General features: G+C 48.2%; 1 protein-coding gene across 13 annotated transcripts in view; it reads right to left on the reverse strand.

Annotated features, from left to right (window-relative positions):
• The window catches only part of MEGF6 (multiple EGF like domains 6), a 114,458-nt gene that overhangs the window by 24,281 nt on the left and 69,444 nt on the right, over positions 1 to 20,733 (reverse strand). For 12 of the 13 annotated variants that reach the window (XM_062593577.1, XM_062593580.1, XM_062593582.1 and 9 more), the window contains 12 exons: positions 14,072 to 14,197; positions 12,170 to 12,292; positions 11,641 to 11,763; positions 9,355 to 9,492; positions 7,630 to 7,755; positions 6,513 to 6,635; positions 5,067 to 5,234; positions 4,660 to 4,791; positions 3,728 to 3,856; positions 1,529 to 1,657; positions 1,241 to 1,375; positions 734 to 868 (listed from right to left, as the gene is read on the reverse strand). In XM_062593577.1, coding sequence (XP_062449561.1) covers positions 734 to 868; positions 1,241 to 1,375; positions 1,529 to 1,657; positions 3,728 to 3,856; positions 4,660 to 4,791; positions 5,067 to 5,234; positions 6,513 to 6,635; positions 7,630 to 7,755; positions 9,355 to 9,492; positions 11,641 to 11,763; positions 12,170 to 12,292; positions 14,072 to 14,197 — 1,587 coding nt within the window. Of the gene's footprint in view, positions 1 to 733; positions 869 to 1,240; positions 1,376 to 1,528; positions 1,658 to 3,727; positions 3,857 to 4,659; positions 4,792 to 5,066; positions 5,235 to 6,512; positions 6,636 to 7,629; positions 7,756 to 9,354; positions 9,493 to 9,595; positions 9,651 to 11,640; positions 11,764 to 12,169; positions 12,293 to 14,071; positions 14,198 to 20,733 lie in introns of those variants that run through there. The other variant, XM_062593588.1, reaches the window with a different exon arrangement.

Below are 20,733 nucleotides of genomic sequence, written 5' to 3' on the forward strand. Positions count from 1 at the left end.
CCTTCCTCTGCAAAAGGAAAGATGCCCTGGTGGCAGGATAAAGCCAGACCTTGTTCTGCTTCTCTGCATACGAATCGTTCTGCACCGGAATCCCCGCTTCCACTCTAAAGTGACCGTGCTGTTTTGACACAGGCCTTCCAACGGCAGCTCTTGTACCATGCAAAGCCGTTTCAGCTCTCCACTCATCAGACCAAGTGCAGTGGGCTACGAGGCCTGAGTGAGTGTGCTAAAGGAACTCGGGGAGCCCTTCTGCGTTGCTTTGCTGGGAGGGAGCCTGCACTGAGCGCAGAGCGAGCCTACCCCGACCCCCCGGGAGCGGGCAGCCCGCTCAGACGGGAAGGTGAAGTCACCCAACCAGGTCCTCAAGAAAGAGGCTTGAAGGCCTTGGACACGGGGAGAGTGACGGGAAAACCGCTCCAGACGCGTTCCTGAAAGTCACCAAACCCCCACGGAAGACAAGACGGACCGAGCGGGAGCTCGGCTTCGGCCGGCCAACGCAGGCAGCGCGCCGCGGCAGAGCGCCGGCTACCTGCCTGCGCGGGGCACGGAGCCGTTTCCGAGGCAGCTCAGACGCGCTCGGCTCCCTCGGGCCGTGCGCCGCTTTGGAAGGTCTCCAACGCGCCAGGCTCAGGCGCAGAGCTCAGCAGAGCTCAGACGGCACGGCTGCAGAGAACGCTACCCAGAGGAGATGCGCGGGTGCCTCGCGGGGACCCGGCTCCTTGGGTGCCCCTACCTTGACCGCAGTTCTCCCCGCGGTAGCCTCGGGGACACTCTCTCCAGCACTCTCCGGTGACATGGTCGCAAGACGCTTCCGGAGGGCAGCCGCATTTCTTCTTGCAGCCGTCCCCGTAATAGCCAGGGTCACATTCTGCCAACAGTCACGATTAAAGAGAAAGAATATTTAGTATTCTTGGATTGGTCCTGGCAGAGCAGGTAGCGCAACGCGAGTGTCAGCGCGACGGCCGTGGACCAGCTCCACACGGAGTCAGCAGCCGGACGCAGCAGCCCGCACAGGTCACCCTCCACCTTTACAGGCACTCACACCTAGCTGCGCAGGTTCTGGCCTGCTAAACTTGGCTGAGTCTGACAACCAGCCCTGCTCCTGATCTAAATAACAAGAGGGAAGACGGTCTTAGTGGGACGGAAACAGGACAAGTTTTCCCCAAGACAACTGGTTAGGGGGAAAGAGGTCGCAGGAGGAGAAAGGGAGATGCTGCATCAATGCTACCCGACAACTCACTTGTCTCACACCGCTCGCCCCGGTAACCGGGCTTGCAGGTGCATGAGCCATCCTTCTTGTCACAGTCCTGAGTGTTGTGCTGCACACAGAGGCATTCTTCAGAGCATCCGGGGCCAAACACCCACTTTGGGCAAACTAGACGCGGAGGAAAAGAACAGGTAAGGGACATCAGGGGTCAGATAATACAGCACAAGGAATAAGATCATTGCCGCCTAGCACTGATCTTTCCCAGGGGCAGTGTTTTCAAAGGTCATAGTCTGAGCGTAAAAACAGTGTACACAAGCTCACCTAAATGGCAGTACCGTCCGTACAAGCCAGGATCACACAAGCAGGCTCCATAAATCCGATGACACCGACCTCTGTTGGCACAGTTGCATTTTTTCCTGCATTGTTTCCCATAAAACCCTTTAGGGCAGCCTATTAATAAAGACAGAGAATCCGGGAAGGTGAGCCAATTTAGATCTGTCATTTTATCTTCTGGGGAACGCAGGAAAAAAACCATACAAAACTCAAAGCCGTATGTATTTAGAAGCAAACCTAGGCAAAGGATGCAGTGAGTTTGGAAAAGAAAGCTGGACTGATTTTTGACCAAGAATTTGCTTGTGTCTCTATACAGTAAGATATTGATAAAAGCAATCAGATTTCGTGCACCAGTCCGTAATCGAATTGCTTCGACAATCAACAGTCCCGTCATGACCCCCCTGCACAGCGCATTATAGCACATCTTATTTACTTGCTTATTTATTAGCACAAGAGTGCTGGATGCGCTCTGCTCTGAAGTTGCTCAGATCAGTGCACTCCAACATGATGAAAACGCATCTGCGAAACAACAGGCAAGTGCTGTTCGCCAGTACTGACTCGCACCTCCACGTCGCTTCTCCCTTCTTCAGCTGGCCCTGGAGCACGCGACACAGACCACAGGGCAGAGCCGAGAGGAAGCTGTGCTCACAGCTTCGGCAGCAGTCCCCACGGCGGGGAGAAGGTCTGTGGGAGAACCACACGGGTAGACAGGACCTCTGGGCAGGTCCTACATCCTTCCTCCAGCCGTGAGAGCTGTATGCAGAGCACCATAAGCTTGTGCTTCACTCGAAACGATAAAGCCAGCCGAGCTAGAAAGCTATCTTGCCGGGCTCCAAGAAGTCTAGATTTTTCGTATGTGAGAAAACGATCCATAAAGCCACGCCATAACATGATATTTGCACTATTAAAGGAATAAAACTATTCTTTCTCTTTTAAGCTAAAGATCTTAATATTAGAAGCATATGCCAAACACACTGTGTCAGCAAAATGCCCAGCCAGCATCCTTCCAGGCAGCACAAACCTTCTCCCATGTGATAAGAACACGAGACAGCTTAAGACGGGGAAATGCCATCCTGGGACGACACATCCGTACATCACTGTTTACTTTCATCTCACCTTCCTGTTCTTTCTCTGTACCCCTCAATCACCTCCTTCCTAGAGAAAGACAAGGCCTGGGTATCTCTTGATTTCATTTATATTCTGCTTCAGTCTCCTCCTTCAGTAATAGATTCCATATGCTCTTAACCATTTGTCTCAAGTCGTTTTGTCTGAATTTCTCTGTTTCTGTGTTTTTACAGTACGTTCCCAAGATTTTAACTCTTTGGAAGAGAGAAATAAATACTTACCAACAGCAACAAATACTTTCTTTTGCACCACTTTGGGTAACTGCTATCACTGCAACTTTAGAGTGCTTTCTTCTTCTTTCAGTGGGAAACACCTCCTCAGTTCTTTAAATTCAGTATTTTTGACATTCTTTTCTTTGTCCTTCACGGAAAGTTCAGTAAACTGTAGTTGACTGACTGACACGATCAGAGTGTTGCATTCCTGATTAGCTAAACAAGGACTGCAAAGAACTTCCAGTGCAAAGATAAGACATACTACCCGGAACACTGTTTCATCTTTTCCTCATTAAAACATATCTTTTTCCCGCAAGACTATGTGACACACCAAGTCAGATGGAACAACGATGCGTTAGAATCACTCAGATGTGAAGATGAGCCAGTAAAAGGCTTTAAAGATGCTTTTAGTAAGTAGCTGCAAACTGGCAATGTAGGACACACTGTGGGAAACATTTTAAGACTTCAGAGAAACACAACTGGATTATCACACGGTGGCATCAGAGGTGGCTATAACATCTCTTTAGCAAATAGCAAATGGTCCACTAACGTGTAAAGACAAACAGAAATAGGAGCTAGCTGCCTAGTCCAAGAAACATCGCTCACCACTAGCAGCCGCAGAATACTGCTACCTTAGCCTGCCCGTTCTTTGCTTTAAAAACGCCCATCTGAGTGAAAAAGCAAACTGCACAGCTCTCAACACGTTGTGCTTGATTTCAGGACGCCGCGGGTGCGCCTTCCCTGCGTTTGTGCACCCCTGCATCTTCCCTGTGACTCGAAAGGGGCCGAGGTGAGAAAAAGCGGGATGTTACCGCCGCCCGAGGCAGGTGACGGGGAGCCTCGGCCTTACCATCTTCACAGAGGCGTCCCGCGACGCCGGGCGGGCAGCGGCACGCGCCCGTCCTCGGATCGCACGTGCCCCCGTTCTCGCAGGCACAGCTGAGGCTGCAGTTCCTCCCAAAGGTGCCTCCCGGGCAGGCTGCGGGGAGGGAAACGCAGACGTCAGCCCCGCAGCGGGAGGCCGGCGCTGTTTCTAGACTTAGGGGCTGTCTGCGGCAGAGCCTCTGCTTCGGGGCATCCCGAAACAGGTGCAAGCGCAGATCTCAGTTTTTGAACACGAGATGAGATTCAGCTTTTTTTGACAGTAAGTGTTTTGCCTTGTTTGGACAAAAGAGTAAAGACATAATGAATTGACTGGGGAAGCCAGATTTTCATAGCTTCAATTCCTTACTAAGACTGTAGATAGCAACCTAACAGCAGACTTTATTTGGGTCACTAGAAAAACAAGTGAATTCCTTCTTAAGCACAAGTAGGCTAAAGGGAAAAGCATTCTTCTGCTTAAGGCAGAAGTTTAGCCGGGAGGAGGAATTAAAAGGAATCTCATCAGTATCTCGAGTATTTTCTTAGTCTCAAAGGATGTAACATGTCTGCCGATAGGTTTATACGCAGTTTGAGCGCAAAGCTCAGATTCAATGCCAGATGCATATATTTGCAGTTTGAACTGCAGACTAAAATGCCTTGGGATCAATTTGGGAATGAAAACGGGGAAACTTTACTGGGGATTTTGTCTGCTGGCTAACAGGCAGGCTTTGCCAAGATAAACATGGCAAGCAAAGGCAGCTGGACGGACAAGAAAGGTAAGGGGTGCTAGTGCTACTTTTGGCCCACGGGGTTTTGGGGTGCTCCTCCTTCTCCTCCCTTTTGACTGACTTTTGGAAAGAAGAGCCGAGAGCCAACAAACCACCCAGCCTTCTCCTCCTGCTTCTCTCCGGGGTTACTCACTCTGGTTACATACGATGCCACTCCAGCCATCCGGGCAATCACAGCCCGTCTGATCCTCATTGCACGTTCCACCGTTTCTACAGTCCTCACAGCTCAGGCTGCAGTCGTGGCCAAACGTGTGCTCCAGGCAAACTGCAACAAGACCAGCTGAGGATAGGGAGGCCTTCCCAAGGCTGCTGCAGCAGCTTGGAGAGTTTGGTCAGATGAAGCCCCCACGCTCAGTCTGCAGCAAAGGTAAACGTATCTGTGTTGTAACACAGGTTCCGCGTACACAGAAAAGGTATTTGACAAACGTTGTGCGTATGCTCACCGTGTTCGCCACACGTTCGCCACACGCCAACGTGTGTGATCAATTCTAAAGACTTCAAGTAAACCTATGCCATCTAGCACTGCTGCAAAATGCCCACCAAATTTTTCTGAAAGTGTGTGCTCTCCTCTTGCTTCCATCTCTTCCTCCTCTTCTTCATAATCCTCATCGAAGAGCTGGGTAAATTCATCTCTCAGGATTGCAACATGAGGGATTGGGCGGATAACGGGATGCTGACCATCCAGGGCTTCCACAGGGACATCTAGAGCTAGGGAAGCAGTCATGCAGAGCACAACGTCAAAGGCAGGAAAGTGAGAAGAGATCTCCTAAGAGGTGAACAGTGGACAGAATCTCTGTAAAGAGAAAGGAAAACCAGAAACGGTATTTCTGTAGGGCTGGCACGTGTGATTTGGAATGGATCACTCCACTGATCTCCTGTATTCCTTGACGCCGCTAACCCAATGACGCATTCCTCTCTCTCAAACTTGCCAACCTGCTTGCTTGTTTTGACTAGAATGTGACACAGGCCAGTAAAATGACTTAAAAATTGTCTGAGTCTTTGACCTTAACCTTGACAAACAGATCTGACTTCTCCGGTAACTGAGATCATCGCTCATTCTAATCACCTTGCCTCTGTAGTTTTTCTGACCAGTGCCACTTAGCTCCCTTGAGATTTCAGAAGTTACTTTTTTCTTGAAAATTAAACAAGAATGCCAATGCATTTCAGGTTGATTCTCCTTTCGGAAAGTTTTTTTGTCAGCTACAAAGTACCCAGGTGGACCAGGCTTGCTTCATTTGTGGGGTAGAAAGGAGTTAAAAGTCCCCCAATCAAGCTAAGCACAAACACACTTGGGAACCACAAGCGGCTGATGGGGCGGCCTATAAAAGCTAGCAGGCCAGGAGGGGGTTAGGCACTCTGCCAGGGTGAAAGGGGCATGAGATGCTGCTCTTTTGGTTCCAGACTTTAAAAAGCCTTTCCAAAAATGGGAACTCTGGCAATGCTGAGATGTCTGGGGTCATTAGAAGAGGATAACTGGCTGCTGGCTACCCTACTAAGTGAGTAAGTTGGAAAATAGTGTGCTTAGTGGTAGGATAAAAAGGATTCCACTAAAAAAAAAAAAAAAAACCCATTATTTCTTACCAGAAAAAGCTGTGAAGGCTGGTGGCTATGGAAAGTGTTCTGATTCTTTGGCTAATTTGGGATCATCACTGCTTACTGTAGACTGTTTTAATTGCTGCTGTGCCAAAATCCCCTAGGCTTCTTTGAAAAGCTCTATGAAATACTACTGAAATAGGAATGGTCCTGTTAGAGGAAAGCTTTCCACTGGTGGTGTGAGTCATTTCAGCTACTCATATTAATAAGTGCTGTGAAAAGATGGAAAAGGTGCTGTGTGGAGCTGATGAGTCCAGGATAAGTTGGTTCTGGCTCCTCTATGCTTTCTCTAGGTTCTGTGCAGTGAAGTCTTTGTAAGTGAAGAATGGCAAAGAGAAAGCATGCAGGTAATGTAATAGTTAAGGTGTGTAATAACACAGAAATTCCACTTACAAATGCAGCTCCTTCGGTCTTCATCCAGTTTGTATCCGATCTGGCAGCCACACTGGAAAGACCCTATCTGGTTCTGACATGTGTGTTCACATCCACCATTATTTGAAGAACACTCATCCACATCTTTAAAAAAAAAAAAAAAAACAGTATCTTTGTGTAATGGAAGAATGTCCTCTGTAGGTGTGTGTATATCTGTAGTAAGCATTTGGGTTAGAAGCAGTAAGACTTCTTTCTTCCAAACAGCCTTAGGAGTTTTGTTTTGGAGGAATTAGCCAGATGTGGATCTTGCTCTCATTGTGCCTCAGAATAGCTTTGTGTGTTGCTGAGGAATTTGCTAATCTGTAGGTTGATGGCATCCTCTCTAGGTATGTGAAATCATTTGACTCTAAAAATTGAGTTGAGACTATGCAGGTGATTCAGGGAGCTGTAAGTTTCAAAATGTGGTGTGCTAAATTAGCCCCCACCTGCCACTAATGGTGTAGAAGCAGGTGGATGAACTTCTTTTCCCCCATTTTGTGAAATGGTATTGGAGAGTTTTGCTAGTGAGAACAAATTATTAGAAGGAAATAAAAGCCCCTGATCTTTCCTATTAAGAAAGCTAATCAACAGAGCACTGATGGGAAAGCTGACATGAGCTGAGAGAAACTGGAAGAAATTCTTGGCTGCTTATGGCCAGGTGGGAAAACTTAATGTCCTCTTTCTTTCAGAGCTTGTCACTACCCTTCCAGTTGTATTTTATACAGACATTTGCATTTGTCTCTACCACTTCGGTGGTGCAAATTACTGCCAATATTGGCTTCTGACATTCAATAAAAAATTAGTTCTGTGAATTGCTAATGGAGACAGACTGGACACCTGAACTAACTCACTCTGAGACAACCTGATTTGGTTTCACTTGGTGTTTAAGTCAGCTGCTACTCTTCAGTTGTATTGGGCTAATGTATGGGTTAGAACAGCTGAGGTGTCTTAAGACTTATCAAACTCAGGAGATGTACAAAATATGGAAGAACAGAATCAGAGGAACTTGGACTATGTCTGTCCCTCCTGCAGTGCTGCAACACTGAGAATTGCAACATTCCTGTTTACTTCGGGAGTTCAGTTAGATATTTCTGCTTACCATCACACCCACAACCATCTGGGTTGAGCCTGTATCCAGCATAGCAAGCGCACTCATAGCCTCCAGGATAGTTGTAGCAATCTTGCTGACAACAGGAGTGAGAACCACTGTCACATTCATTGATATCTAAATAAAAGAAAATACGTGTGTTGGACAGGAATACGCATCTAGCTTTGCAGTCATGACGGTATTTGTTAAACTTGCTTTGAAACTAGCTCTGGTAAGTTTTGCCTAGTTTGACACTTTCAAATACAACCTGCAAGGCACTAGTCACAAATTTATAATTTTGTGGCTAAACAGGCTTTGTCAGCTTAGAGAGGGGGAAAGCAATGAGAAAGCTTTCAAATAGGTAATTTCACCTCCCTTAGCCACTGAGCTGGTATTCTTGTGCAAGCCCACCACAGCATTTACTCTGAGTGAATACTCTGCCTGATGCTGAGAAAGCAGAGTGCACCTACAGCCTTAAACTTTGAGCCCTTTATCTCTGAGGCTCAATCTGCTCACTGCTAAGCAGACTTACCACAGTGCCTGGGTTTTAGAGGCGCTTGTAAAAGAGCCCACTACCACCACCAAACAAGCTTAGGCCGAGGAGGCCTCTGGCAGGGAAACACAGCAGCACTACAGGGCTATAGAAAACTTACTGGGTGTTGTAGTAACCGAAGGTGCAATGGCTTTTTTAGAGCAAACACCGTAATGTGTGTGCAAATGCACACTGACGAGCCCCAGAGGCAACTGCTGGTGCCTTTGCCAGCCTGCCAAGCAGTGTATCTGTTCCTAATAGGTGTCCTGGGGAGACGTGTTCCCTGAAAACTGCAGAAGGATGGTACTGAGCAAAGAAACAAATTGGAGAACTACTTCCTGAGTCGTGTGATCACTACACAGAAATATCTAAGTACTGCTACGAATCACTAAACACTCCTTGTTAGCAACTTCATACTTGCTGGCTCATAGCAGAGGAGTCTTTCAGCAGAAAGGTCAATAGCTGCTTGAGGCATAGACCCTCTGACTAACCTGCAGGTGTAGGGCACTGGGATTTCCTTCAGTTTGGGACTATCTGAAGGACCAAAATGTCCACCCAGCCTTGCTGTATGTCTTCCCCGCAGCTGCCATCGTGAACATACGAGTAAACCAGTGCCCCGACACAGATGTAGGAAATGTCCGGCTAGTGAGCGCTACAGTGATGTTCCGACTAGGCTAGTTGCTGCAAGACTCAGTCCTGCAATATAAAGTGTGTGCACAACACAACTTGACAGTGTTTACACAGTTCAAGGTGCATTTCACTCTTACCCTCTCCATTTGCACGTATGTAATCAGATGGGGCTGAGTTATACCTTGCTTGCAGCTAGTGACTCATCCACATCACTCATTTGTTCATAAATCACTCTGCTGCTGCTCCTCCCTCCGAGATCAAGGCAAGATGGTACATCTTAGGTATCGTCCCTTCTAGTATCTGAGACGCCAGTCTCTACGTTTGCCAACACCTTAGCTCAACTTTAGCAGGAAAAACTGATTAATTCTGCAGCCAACACTACCTGCCCAAGGAGACTGACCAGGAGTTTGAGGCCTGCTCAGAGCAGCACAGCATCTCATATCCTTTTACTTTACACCTGCTTCTGGCCTTGGTAATCTGTATGTAGTGTATATATGCACAGCAGCTGGCACACAGGGTTCCTCCTTGTAACTTGGACTGTATTTGTAAGAACAAGAAATGCAGCTTTCCCTCACCAGTGCATGTCTTCTGGTCCTCTTCGAGCTGGTAGCCAAAGTTACAGGTACAGGCTGGGCCAGAGCTGGTGTGATGGCACGTATGGGAACAGCCACCGTTATTGTCCTCGCAGCTGTTGACGATCTCCATTTCTATCCCTGGAAAACGCGCGGTGGTTAGGCTCCTGCAGGGACTGCTGCACCCTGTGTGCCTGGGCCGGGCCTGCCTTCCCTTGGTGCAGCGCTCCAGCGGGTACCCTACCTGCCCAGGAGGCCCCAGCTAAGCTCCTTGCACATGCCTTTCTGTGCATGCAGCCCTGCTGAGGAAAGGAATGACTTACAGTGGGGAAAGGACACACAGAGTTTTGCAGAGGCCACTGCTGGCCTATGAAGTGATGTATAAAAGCAAACCAGTGGGTCCCAGGCAATGCCACATGTAGCCTCCCAGGGATGGACTTGTGAAGCAGGCTCAGGACAATCTGAGATGAACCAGACAGCAGGCAGACAAAACTGCTTCCCTGCTGACTCCTGACAAGCTGTGGTTTGTACTGCCAGCCAAAAGTTGGCTTGATCCTCTTAGGTTCGGAGCTGTTCTGATGCCAGCTAGAGCTGGAAGCAGCAGAACGCAGTTAACTACAGAAACATCCAGATGCCTACGGCTAGGAAAGTTACTGACGTGTCAAAAATGCTAGATGCAAACGTCAACAGCAGCCATACACCTTAGTTTTGCAAAGGTTATATAAATCTTAGTCTAGGTAATTAAGCTCCTTTAAACTAAAAGGAATTTGTACCATGGAGCTTTGACTCAGGCCTGGAGCTCAGAAAATGAGCTCCTGCCTGCAAGAACTTCTAGGGGTTTTAGTACCTTCAACCTGAAGGAGGGTGAGAAGGGGGAGCCTGGTGCTCCCACGTGCATCTGCACGTCAAAACCAAAAGCTGTGCCGCAGTGGAAAGTTATCTTCCACATTGCACGGTATGAATATATACCCTCTCTCAGCTTTCCCCTTTGTTACTAGCGCAAGATCAGCCAGTGTTTTGCATAAAATAAATGCCCTGAAAGGGGTGGGGGGAACGCCATACAAAAAGGCCACTTAATTCTAAAGCTGGCACTAAAGCAGAGCCGTTGCCAGTGGTTAGGGCAACGAGTCACGATCCTTTCCCTTCCAGAGGAGCAGTGTTGGGACATGAGGGAGGCTTGTACTTCCACCATCCCTGCTGTCTCAAGTGACTCTCCAGGGCTAGCATCTCCTGCCCTAGAAAACCCAAGACCTGAGTGGCAATAAAACTACTTAGCTTTATAAGTTACCTGTGGTCTAGTCAGCTGAAGGGTAATTGCTCCTGCTGGGATAGTCACATGTGAGGAGGTAGCTAGGAGGATTTACTCTAATGGACTTGGCTCCCTCATCTAATATCCTGTAGGCCCAGCTGGCTTTCTTGCATCTCCATCCAACAGCTAAAGGGAAATGTGCCCTTGCACATGAAAGTGATAAGCTATGGGATTTCTCACAGAACTTGCAGTGTGAAATAAACCCTGCTGCTAGGAAAAACGGTGCGTGCAATGCTTGGGCTCCTAAATAGCATGTCCTTAGCCCAGTATTTCACATTACTTGTTTTGATGCTTTTTAAGCCCAGTTTGCAGTTTGTGAAGCCTTACTCCTATTTCTCCAAAAACCACCGTGCCCCTGGCACGCTCCTGGGGAGAGCTGCAGGGCTGAAACACCGTTGCTTGCTGTACAGTTAATTACTAACACTGGGAGTGCCAAGGTGGCTCTCATCAGTGTAATGGTTGATAGTGTTAAGTGCTGATAGTGTCACTTTGGACCATCCCTGCTGATGTATATTAGCTGAACAAAGATTGTGTGGAGGGTCTGGCTAATAAGCCAGCTGTAAGGCTGTTTATTTCCTTTCCTGATGGGAATAGGTGCAATTGCACCATTAGCTCAATTTCTTCAGTCACAGATCTGCAGCTGACTGAATTTATCCAAAGTAGTCCCCAAGAGCAGAACTTGGCCTACTGCTTTCAAATGTTTCCAGATAACTTGCTGTAAGCGCTGGAAGTAGCTTCATGGTCTCTTTCAAGATCAGACAAAAGTTTTTATCTGTGGTAAGAGGAATAAATAGCTCCGAACCTGCTTGTGAAATTACCCATGGGGACTGTGCAGTTCTAATGCAACAACTCGCAGAAGATAGTGCCTAAAACACTTGCCAGCTGCAGAGATCACCTGACTCCAGTTTCCTTTCTGAAGGACGCAGAAGCAAAGCCAGCCCCTCCGCAGCCCGAGCGTGGGGTCTGCCTGCAGTACTCACGGTAGCATTGCTTGCCATCTGCCCCCAGCTCATAGCCTGGGTTGCATGCGCACTTAAAGGAGCCCCGCGTGTTGAGACACTGATGTGCACACCTGGCTAGTTCAGTCAGACATTCATTCACATCTACAAGAGAAATGGAGAATTAGTAAGAAAACAAGCAGGTTGTGCTGCAAATTCTTCCCAAGCAGCAATTGTTGCTATGTATCTTCAAGTTTTTCACCAATTTCTTGCATTGCACCTCATTGGTGCTGGTCACCAATAAAGAAACAGAGTTAGGAGTTTAGAATGACAAAGCTTCCTGGAAAATCTGACCACATGAAACTCGAAGTTTTGTTCCAGATAACTCAAGCAGGGCTCATGGACAGATTTCAATGAATCAACTGAATGTTTTGCATGCCACTGCTCTGGTAAGCCTTAGGCTTAACTCTGTTAAATTCATAGATTCTTGCATTTGCTAAGATTAAGTGCTGCTTTACAAAAGGAGAAGCAGCTGCTTCTCCCCAGGGGTGCTTTGTGGCATGGACCTTACCTTCACAGGCCTTCTTGTCAGCTGCCAATCTGTAACCGGGGTGGCACTCACAGCGCGCTGTTCCGCGGTGGTTGCGGCACCGGTGCATACAGCCTCCATTCCTATCGGCGCACGGGTTTCTCACTAGGCGTTGCAGAGGAAAAGGCAGCCTTATTTCATGCTATTCCAATCTCATTGGCACTTTACTTACGGGAGAATAAACTTCAAGCAGTCATGGAAAGCTAAAAATTGCAATCTGTTCTCCAGTATGACGTAACTCTGCCACTGTTCTCTGCGCAAAGCAGCTTAGATGATAGTCTCAGGTGAATCTTGATCTTAAGAACCACCTCATGCTGCTGGGGGCAGGGGGGAAATTCCACGGAGTTTCGATGTGGCTGCTGCGCTGCCACTTCCTCAGATTCCTACAGCCATATAACGTAATCCTCCAGCAAACTGAGCGCTGGAAAAGATCGAATGTGGCAATATACTGCGGAAGAGGGTAAAACTATTACTGATACCATGGGGCTATGCAATGGCTGTGAATTTACTAGGTGAAAATGCACAAATGATCCTATACAAACAATTAAGGGAATTTTTCTTTTAAATTGTAAACAGTAGCACAGATTACATGTATTCCCTGCTCAAAGACCTCCCGGCTAAGAACCTTTTCTGAGGGCCTTAAGTGCCAACTACTAGACCACTTCATAACTGAGATGACCCAAAGGTACTTCTGCAGATGGTTTCTTCTGGCAGCCATTGAACAGGTCTCAGGCATACCATATGGTGTATTAGGAAGTGAAAAAGAGCCACTTTTTCTAGTTCAAAGCAAGGGAGGTACACATAATATAGGTAATTACTGTATTATATATTTATTAGTATATATATTCTATACTAATTAAGTCGGGACATCAGCGATTGATGGCATGCATAGGAGCGGCTTTAATCCATCCGAATAGCCAGATTTCTGGTATAATGGCCCACGAAGGCCGAAGGATGTACATGGTGTGAGATCCTGGGAAAGTAAGGGCATAAGCTGAGCAAAATCCTTCCAACAGAAGCCTGGTACGGGCATGTCCTTCCACAGAGGTTATGGAGCAAGTACCAAGCAAATTCATTTCAGGTGCTTCTATGGAGAGGTCTGCCAACTTCTGACCTGCTCCAGGATGTAGACAGATGCTACAAAACCATAGTGACTGCTAAGCTTTTAACATCCCAGATGTTCCCTTTCCCTTAGCAACTTCACAGCAAACGACTTCCCTTCCTTCTCCTCCTGAATGCCAACTGCTATGAATGAAAAGATTGAAGTCCTGCTCTTTCAGCCTCTCCCTCCTGCAGCAGGGAACAGGTCAGCCAGAAAGCTGTCTGCGAGCAGAGGGAGAAGATCCTCTTCCACTGAGACGTGCTGCTGTTCCTTTGCTTTCTCAGAAGCGTATGCCCTGATAAAACTTTCATTTTTGTTGGCTGGGTGCCCTCTGCTCTTCCTTGACTTTCAAAATAATCTGCAGAACGTCCCTGGTGTTACGACTTGCAGAACTGGCACCAGCTCTTACGAGAGAGAAACACCCCAGCCTGGCCTGACATCTGAGCACGCAAGCACAGAGCCCCCCAGTCTTTGGTCTTAACACTGTTATTAACCACTTAATTCTTTTTCTCTTCAGAGAAGACAGGACCTAGGTCCTCTAACTGGCACAGGCCACAGTCACCTCTGAAATACACTACTTACTTACTGGAACACTGCAGGAAAAGTCAGGGGCCTTATCCCACCTTACTAAGAGCAGGCAGCGCAGCTCATGCAATATTTCGTGCAGAGGCACTGCAAGTGCCCTGCTCCCTGTGCCCCCGAGTCTCGCTCGCCCCGGCTGGAGGAAGGGCTGGCACAGCGCTCTGAACTCCCAGCTTCCCGGGGTGCTCGGGGAGACTCACAGGCGCAGCGTCTGCCGTCTTCCTGCAGCTGGTAGTTGTGCCGGCACTGGCAGCGGTGCTGCGTTAGGGTCACCTGCACGCAGCTGTGTTCGCAGCCCCCGTTGTTTGTAGAACAAGGGTTCACAGCTACAAGGAAAGACGAAACGTGCATCAGAGAAACACTCTCAGGGGAACGAGTGTTTTGAAAGGTCCGGGGGGATCTCGCGCATTTGCACGCTTACAAAGAGGTCACTACTAACAGGAATCTGAAATGGGGCCTGTTCAACCTGTATTAAAAAGAGAAATTCAGGGTAAAGCTTTAAACTGCGATGAACGAAAGAGCTGTTGTTGCAAAAAGCCACTTCTCTGTGCAGCGTGCAAGAGGCTGCCTTGCAGTGTGCTGGCGAAACACCTGGGGCAGCCTCCCCCCAGAGCCGGGGGCCCCGTTCTTTGGAGCGAGACCTGTTCGCCGGCGCCGGGCAGCAGCCTGAAACCGCTCGCTGCAGCAACAGCTCCCGCGCCGCTTCCCGCAGCTCTCCTGCGAGGACAAACCAGGACGCCTCCGGCTTGGGTTACGTGCTCCGGAGCTGAATTCAGAAACGCCGCGGGAGGGAAGCTAACAAAGGCACGTTTTTGTAATAAATATTAATCTTCCCCTAACGGGTGCCAGAGTCGGAGGGCAGCTTTGCTTGTTTACTCGCTGCTTATTCTTTGCTGAGATTCTTGTGGTTTTGTTCGCTAACAAAGACGAGTCCTAGCAGATGCAACGGCACGGCCAGTCGCTGCTCGGAGAGAGCGACCTCGGGCCGTGCAAGCACACGCTCCCTCCGCTCGGACCGCTGGAGGATGCACGCTTTAAAGTGCGTCCTGCCTCGCCGTGCTTAGATCTGGCGTGACAACCTCGAGCGCTGCGCGAGGGATCGCTGCACAGAAACCAACGGGCGCGTGTCGTCGTTCGCGCTGCGATAACCAACTGGTGCTGCAGCCCGCAGAGGCATCGCGCTGCCGCGTGGTTAGCCGAGGCCGCGGTCGCGGGGAGAGAGATGCTGGCAGCAAATGCGATTCTGGAGCACACGCGGGCAGACAGGGACTCGAGCGCCCTGAGTTATGTTCCTGGCCGCGCTTGGGCTCTTCCTGCCCAAACAGTTCTAAACAAGCAGAAAACAAAAGGGTTTTTGGCTAGGCTACAACTGAAAACAGATCTTAGGCCAAAGGATGAGGGCTACCGCATCTTTAAAGCTTTATTTTTTCACTGTGATTAGCTAGCCTTAGAAAACGGTCTTTTTTTCCTACTCCTGCAACCTGATTTCTCCGCAGAGCAAGCAGCAAAGGTGGCCCGCGGCTCTGCCGGAGACGCGCGCGCCTTGCAGCCTGCAAGCGCCCGCAGCTCGCCCCGGGATAAAACAAGGCTCCTCAGCTACCCGGGAGCACCGACGTCTTGTATCCCGGAGAAATCCGAGCCAGAAACCAAAGCGGGGAAGAACTTCCTGGCCAGGGAGACGTAAACTCTAACGGAGAAGCTATCTTGGGGCAAACGCCGGTTTCCCCTTGGGCTGCGCTGGCCCCCCTGCGGCAGCCTTCAGCCGCTGGGCAGCTCAGAGACGGCTCCGAAGAGGAGCGTCCCGTGCGAGAGGCGAGCTTCGGAGCCTGCCCTCGGCGGAGAGGACGCGGCGGCGCGCGAAGCCCCGCGCCGCGCGGCACGGCTCGGCGGCCCGGCCCGGCGGCCCGGCCCGAACCCGAGCTCGGAGCTTGGATTTGCACAGCAAGACGACGACGGATTTTTCAGGCTTGCTCAGTGCCTTTCATTTACCTTCCTAATAGTTTCTTCTGTACTTTAGAGACAACGGTTTAATTTAAAGAGCATTTCCTATCGATAAAGTCCTGAAAGCAGTGTGGTTATGCCTCTATTACTCATATATTAGTAAAAAACCAAGTATTCTTCACTGCAGTTAAGTCAACATTTGGCACACTGTACAAAAGGAAAGGAGCAATGATACATCCATTTTTGTACTGCAAGTAATTTCTCTGGGGGGAAAAACAACCTCTGTTGATTCAGAGCTCAGGAGTTCTTGGATTTAAAGCATCTAAACCCAGTTTATCCAACTTTATATACCGCTAATTAGCCAAACAACATTTTGGGGAATTAGAGAGACCTAATCAGGTCCAAGAGCTGCCATATACAGCGTACAGCTGGAGCAAGAGCTATCAGTTTATGTTAGTTTTGCTGACGCTGTTTCCATTAATCCATTTGGAAGGAAACAACAGAAGTTCTTGACATTACTGAAAAGTTGTAAATCACAGTTGCACTACTTGAGCTTTAGCAGAGATGGGTGGTCATTTAAAATACCTGCTTTATTAAAGTGCTTAGTAATATATATTCAAAATCATCCAGAATTAATACGGGTGTGCTTCTTGGGAGTTTTTGTTTACTTATTTATTTTAAAACAACAGTAAAAAAAGCCTGCCAAAATATTCCTTCATATGGAGAAAATACTGAGCCAACGTTTAACAAACCAATGCAGCTTACATCTAAGGAAAACCTCCCGGTATGCAGTTACTCACACGAACCTGCAGTTTAAACAACTGCCCTCCTCATATACCTCTAAAAGACACGTTTTTAAAGTAGAAAAACCTGAAGTCCAAGTTGTTCTCACTACAGTTTAATCACAGAGAGGAAGCAGGAAGAAATCCTTTTGGGTCGAGCACAGCAGGCTGCCCAAAAGCTTTTTTGAAAGGACGATCTCTACAGTAAACAGGATCAAGGTTTACCTCTGTTCAGGCACGCCCACGGGCTACCACAAGGTAGCTGTGTAATTATGGACTTCTGCAATGGCAAAAAACCTCCTTAAAAGACGGAGGAAACTTTGAGCATCCTCCACCTCTGACAGACGGCAACACCAGGCTGTCACGAGCAACTTGCCTTGGACGCGAACAACCACCAAAAGGCCGTGTGTTGCCGTTCCCGCAAGTTCTCCTTGTCTGAGGTCTTTCAGTGCAATCAAGAGCCGGAATGGCTTATTGCAGGTCTTGATGAAAGCAGTCTGGGGCTCACTACGAGAAGGTAAAAGGGGCAGCAGTGGCAATGCAAGGGTCTTGCAGAGTGTTCTGTCTCCTCTTGTGACTTTTTTTTCCTTTTATCTCCCCAAAGTATCGTTTATTTGTTGGCAAATTTTCTTTCAAAGACCAATACCCCCGTGCGAGCCTCATGATCCTGCAGCTGCACGTGCCGACCGAGGCCCTCGCCTTTGGTTTGTCTCTACCATAGCGGGAATGTGCCACACCAACACCAGTAGCAGCAACCAGGAGTCCCTCTCTGCCAACAGACTTGCTTATGCACAGGGAAAACGGAGGCGGCATTACCGGCTCCGCAGTGCTTGCACGCTTACGGCACGTACGTGGTGAAGAGAGCAACGCGACATCCCGCAGCGTCTAGCGTAGAACCACCCGCTACGCACTGACTAGAGGGGTGCTCACGAAGCACACAAGTTTTACTGAGACACGGCCTAATTCACTTTAAGAGTCAGGAATAATAAGATAAAAGCAACAAAACTAATGTTAAAATTGCTTTGGGTGTCTTTCTATCCCAGCAAGGACCTTCTAATTCTGGGTCTCCTTGTTGGCTTCTTCCAGAAAAACGGCCCCTAGACCTCACTGCTGGCCTTATTTTAATTCATGCCCCTTTTCTTTTTTTCCTGTTTACAGAATCTCTCTAAAAACGTTTCCATTTCCATATGCTTTTCTGTGACAACACCGCCAAATCCAGCGTCATCATGTACATCACATGGATTTTTTGTAATTAAAGTTCAGACAGATTTTCCACAGATGATATCTCGTCGTCGTCTGCAAGGCAGACGTTGCTTCTAGCCGCTCTGCGTCTAACGGGAACGCAGGGCCACTGAAAGATGCTAGGCTCTTCTGCCTGCCAGCAACTCAAGATCGCGCCCCTGCACCTCCTCCCAGACTGCCCCAAAGCTCTGCTGAAGAAGGTGGTTCAGCAGAAGCTGAAGGTGTACGTACGCCTGGCTGCTTTGTGAACTTGAGTTTAATCCACGCACCACACTGAGGACAACACTTGACTCAGTTTGACTCAAACTCCTCCGCTCTAACGTCTCCTCTTTCCTGACCGCATCATCTTTCTTCCAGATCCAAGTAACTGGCCATCAGAAGCAGTGAGCTAATTCTTTAAAAATACATGTAATCAGATACAACCAGAATTCAGCATGAAATTCACTTTTTGGGGCTTCATTCAAAACCATCGGTTTTGAGAAGCGTTTATGCGTAACACGCTGCTGGACAGAGAAATGGTCAAATTTTCTAAAATGTGTAAGTTGCCTGTATAATGCATGCACATGAAAAATAACATAATACATAACATAATGCACGCACGAACCTCTATGGCTTAGTCCTTCCGTTCACTACAGAAATCACTGGTATATTTGTGATTTCTTCATTTGAAAAACTCTTAACATAAATAGGGATTTATTCTAACCTCAGACAATTTCCAGAAACATGTTGTGTGTTAATTCAGACCATCTTGCTGCTCTACAGGCCAACAAAAGCAATTGGCTCAGATTAAATTCTTTGTTTTGGAGCGGGAGGGGTGGAGAAGGACCTGAAGATGTCAGCCTCCTGACCATGTGTTTCTCATAGAGCGAGAGGTGATTTCAGGACGTCCAATGACTCCTTTTTTGTTTGGTTCATTTCATTTCCAACAGAAATGTCTGTGTTCTTTCTTTCCTTCCCTTCTGTATTAAAGTCATCACTGACTTGCTATATTGGAACTGCAAAAACAGACAATATAAAAGAATCTCACCCAGTTGAGCGGCAGATTACCCAAAGCATCAGCCATGGTCAAGATTCTCCATGAGATGATACAGAACAGGATCTACAAGGTGGCTCTAGGCCATTTCTGTATCCCTCTGACTCGCCGCTGGAAGCAGGTCCAGGTACAAGCTAACCCTCGAGAGCTGCCCCAGCCTCTTTGGCCGCTTAGCAGCACCTCTGGGTCGTGGCCCCTGGCACGCTCCCGACAACCTTGCCTTCATCCCAGCATGAGGGTTTGGCTGTAAATTTGCCCTTAGCTGGCAGCTTTTCCTTCCATCCTCGTACTCCAGGAATCAGCGTGAGCCTTCACTGCCCTGCACACGATGACTGATAGGAAGGGAGCGGAGAGCCAGGTCTGTTTGTGGCCACGGACGTTACCTTGAGGTGCGAGCACGAGGCGAGACCAGAGATCTGCTCTCCTGGACAGCCATTGATTCTCCAGGCAACGTCAAAGGCGATTTAAGAGCCCCCTGTTAGACTGTACGTAGAGGCAAACTGAAGTTATACTGTAAAGAGTATCTGTTTGAAAAGCCGTACTAACACCCTGGAAGAAAAACACTTTAAACAGCAAAATAGTTCTTCCGCCGCCCCCCCCCAATGCCAATGCTAATAAAACACAGCTATTTATACTGAACTGCAATACTCTCTGTAATAAATTTCTCTTAAAGGTTCCTAAATAACTTGCAAAAACTTTTGCTCCTTTGTCTGTGTGTTGTACCTTGCTCTGTCACCCGCAACACTGAAAGTACAAAGGTGCGAACAACTATAAGGGAGCAGAAACATCAAAAGAAGGGAGCAAAAGTTTTTATCATCACCTGTTTACCAGATCTTTATCATCTTCAAGAACAAAATAAGCTTTGAATTTCCATCACAAGCTTGGTATAACAGCCCAGCCAGAGGACGGGGAGAGAATCATCATCTTGAGTCCATCTGCCTTAAAATTTGAGCTCTTCAGTAAGTAAGTAAGTTTTGTGCCTGCAGGGTTAAGGGCCCGCCAGCCTCCCGCAGTGGAACCCTGGCGCCAGCGCGTGCTCTCAGCAGTACTACCGACCCGCTGAAGCCTTAGTGGGCTTTGTGGTGATCGGGAAACATTTGAAGAATTAGGTCCACGGTTTTACAGATCTTAACTAGAAAATTCACGCCAATAGCCCTTTTCTTTCTCCACAATGCTTTCTGGCACTGCATTGCTGTTCACCGGCGTTGCCAACACCTTCCTAAAGCCAATACCCATGCGTGACCCCAGCTCTAAACGGCAAAACTCCTCGCTACGCTGGCTCAGGACACCAACAGCGACTGCCCTCGTTTCTAAGGGCAGAGCCGTGCTGGAGCAAAAGGGAGTAAGGGAGTCTCAACACATCTAATTCTCTTCATTCCTATCTGATCAAAATTATTTAGTGGCATTTTTTTTTCTCTTGTAGCTGCATTGAATCTTACTTTGCAGCAACTTGGAAAACATCCCAAACTGAAGGGAATCATATAGCTGACATATAACATATATAACATATAGCCCACAGGAAAACACAGAGGGGGAAAAAAAAAAAGTCGTGGTGAAGTCAGTTCAGTGGCTGGAACTTCACAGCAGCGCAGAAACACGGTTCAGATCCTCCTGCTCGGGAGTCACGAGCTCCTACTAATTTAACTACGGGAAAATGCCCTTCAGCATCTCGGCAGCACAAAGCCTGAGATCTGCTGCCTTACAGCAGAGATTGCTGCTCCAGACAAACGCATCTGCCTCCAAGCAGGCCGGTGCTATACGACAAATCCATAATAACCTATTTCACCCCCCAAGAAGCTACTGTGCCACCTTTCTCCGCAGCCCGTAACCCGGCGCCGCGCCGCCGAAGGGCTCGTCTGCTCCT

This window comes from Rhea pennata, chromosome 22 (genome assembly GCF_028389875.1).
Source record: "Rhea pennata isolate bPtePen1 chromosome 22, bPtePen1.pri, whole genome shotgun sequence".
Lineage (NCBI taxonomy): Eukaryota > Metazoa > Chordata > Aves > Rheiformes > Rheidae > Rhea > Rhea pennata.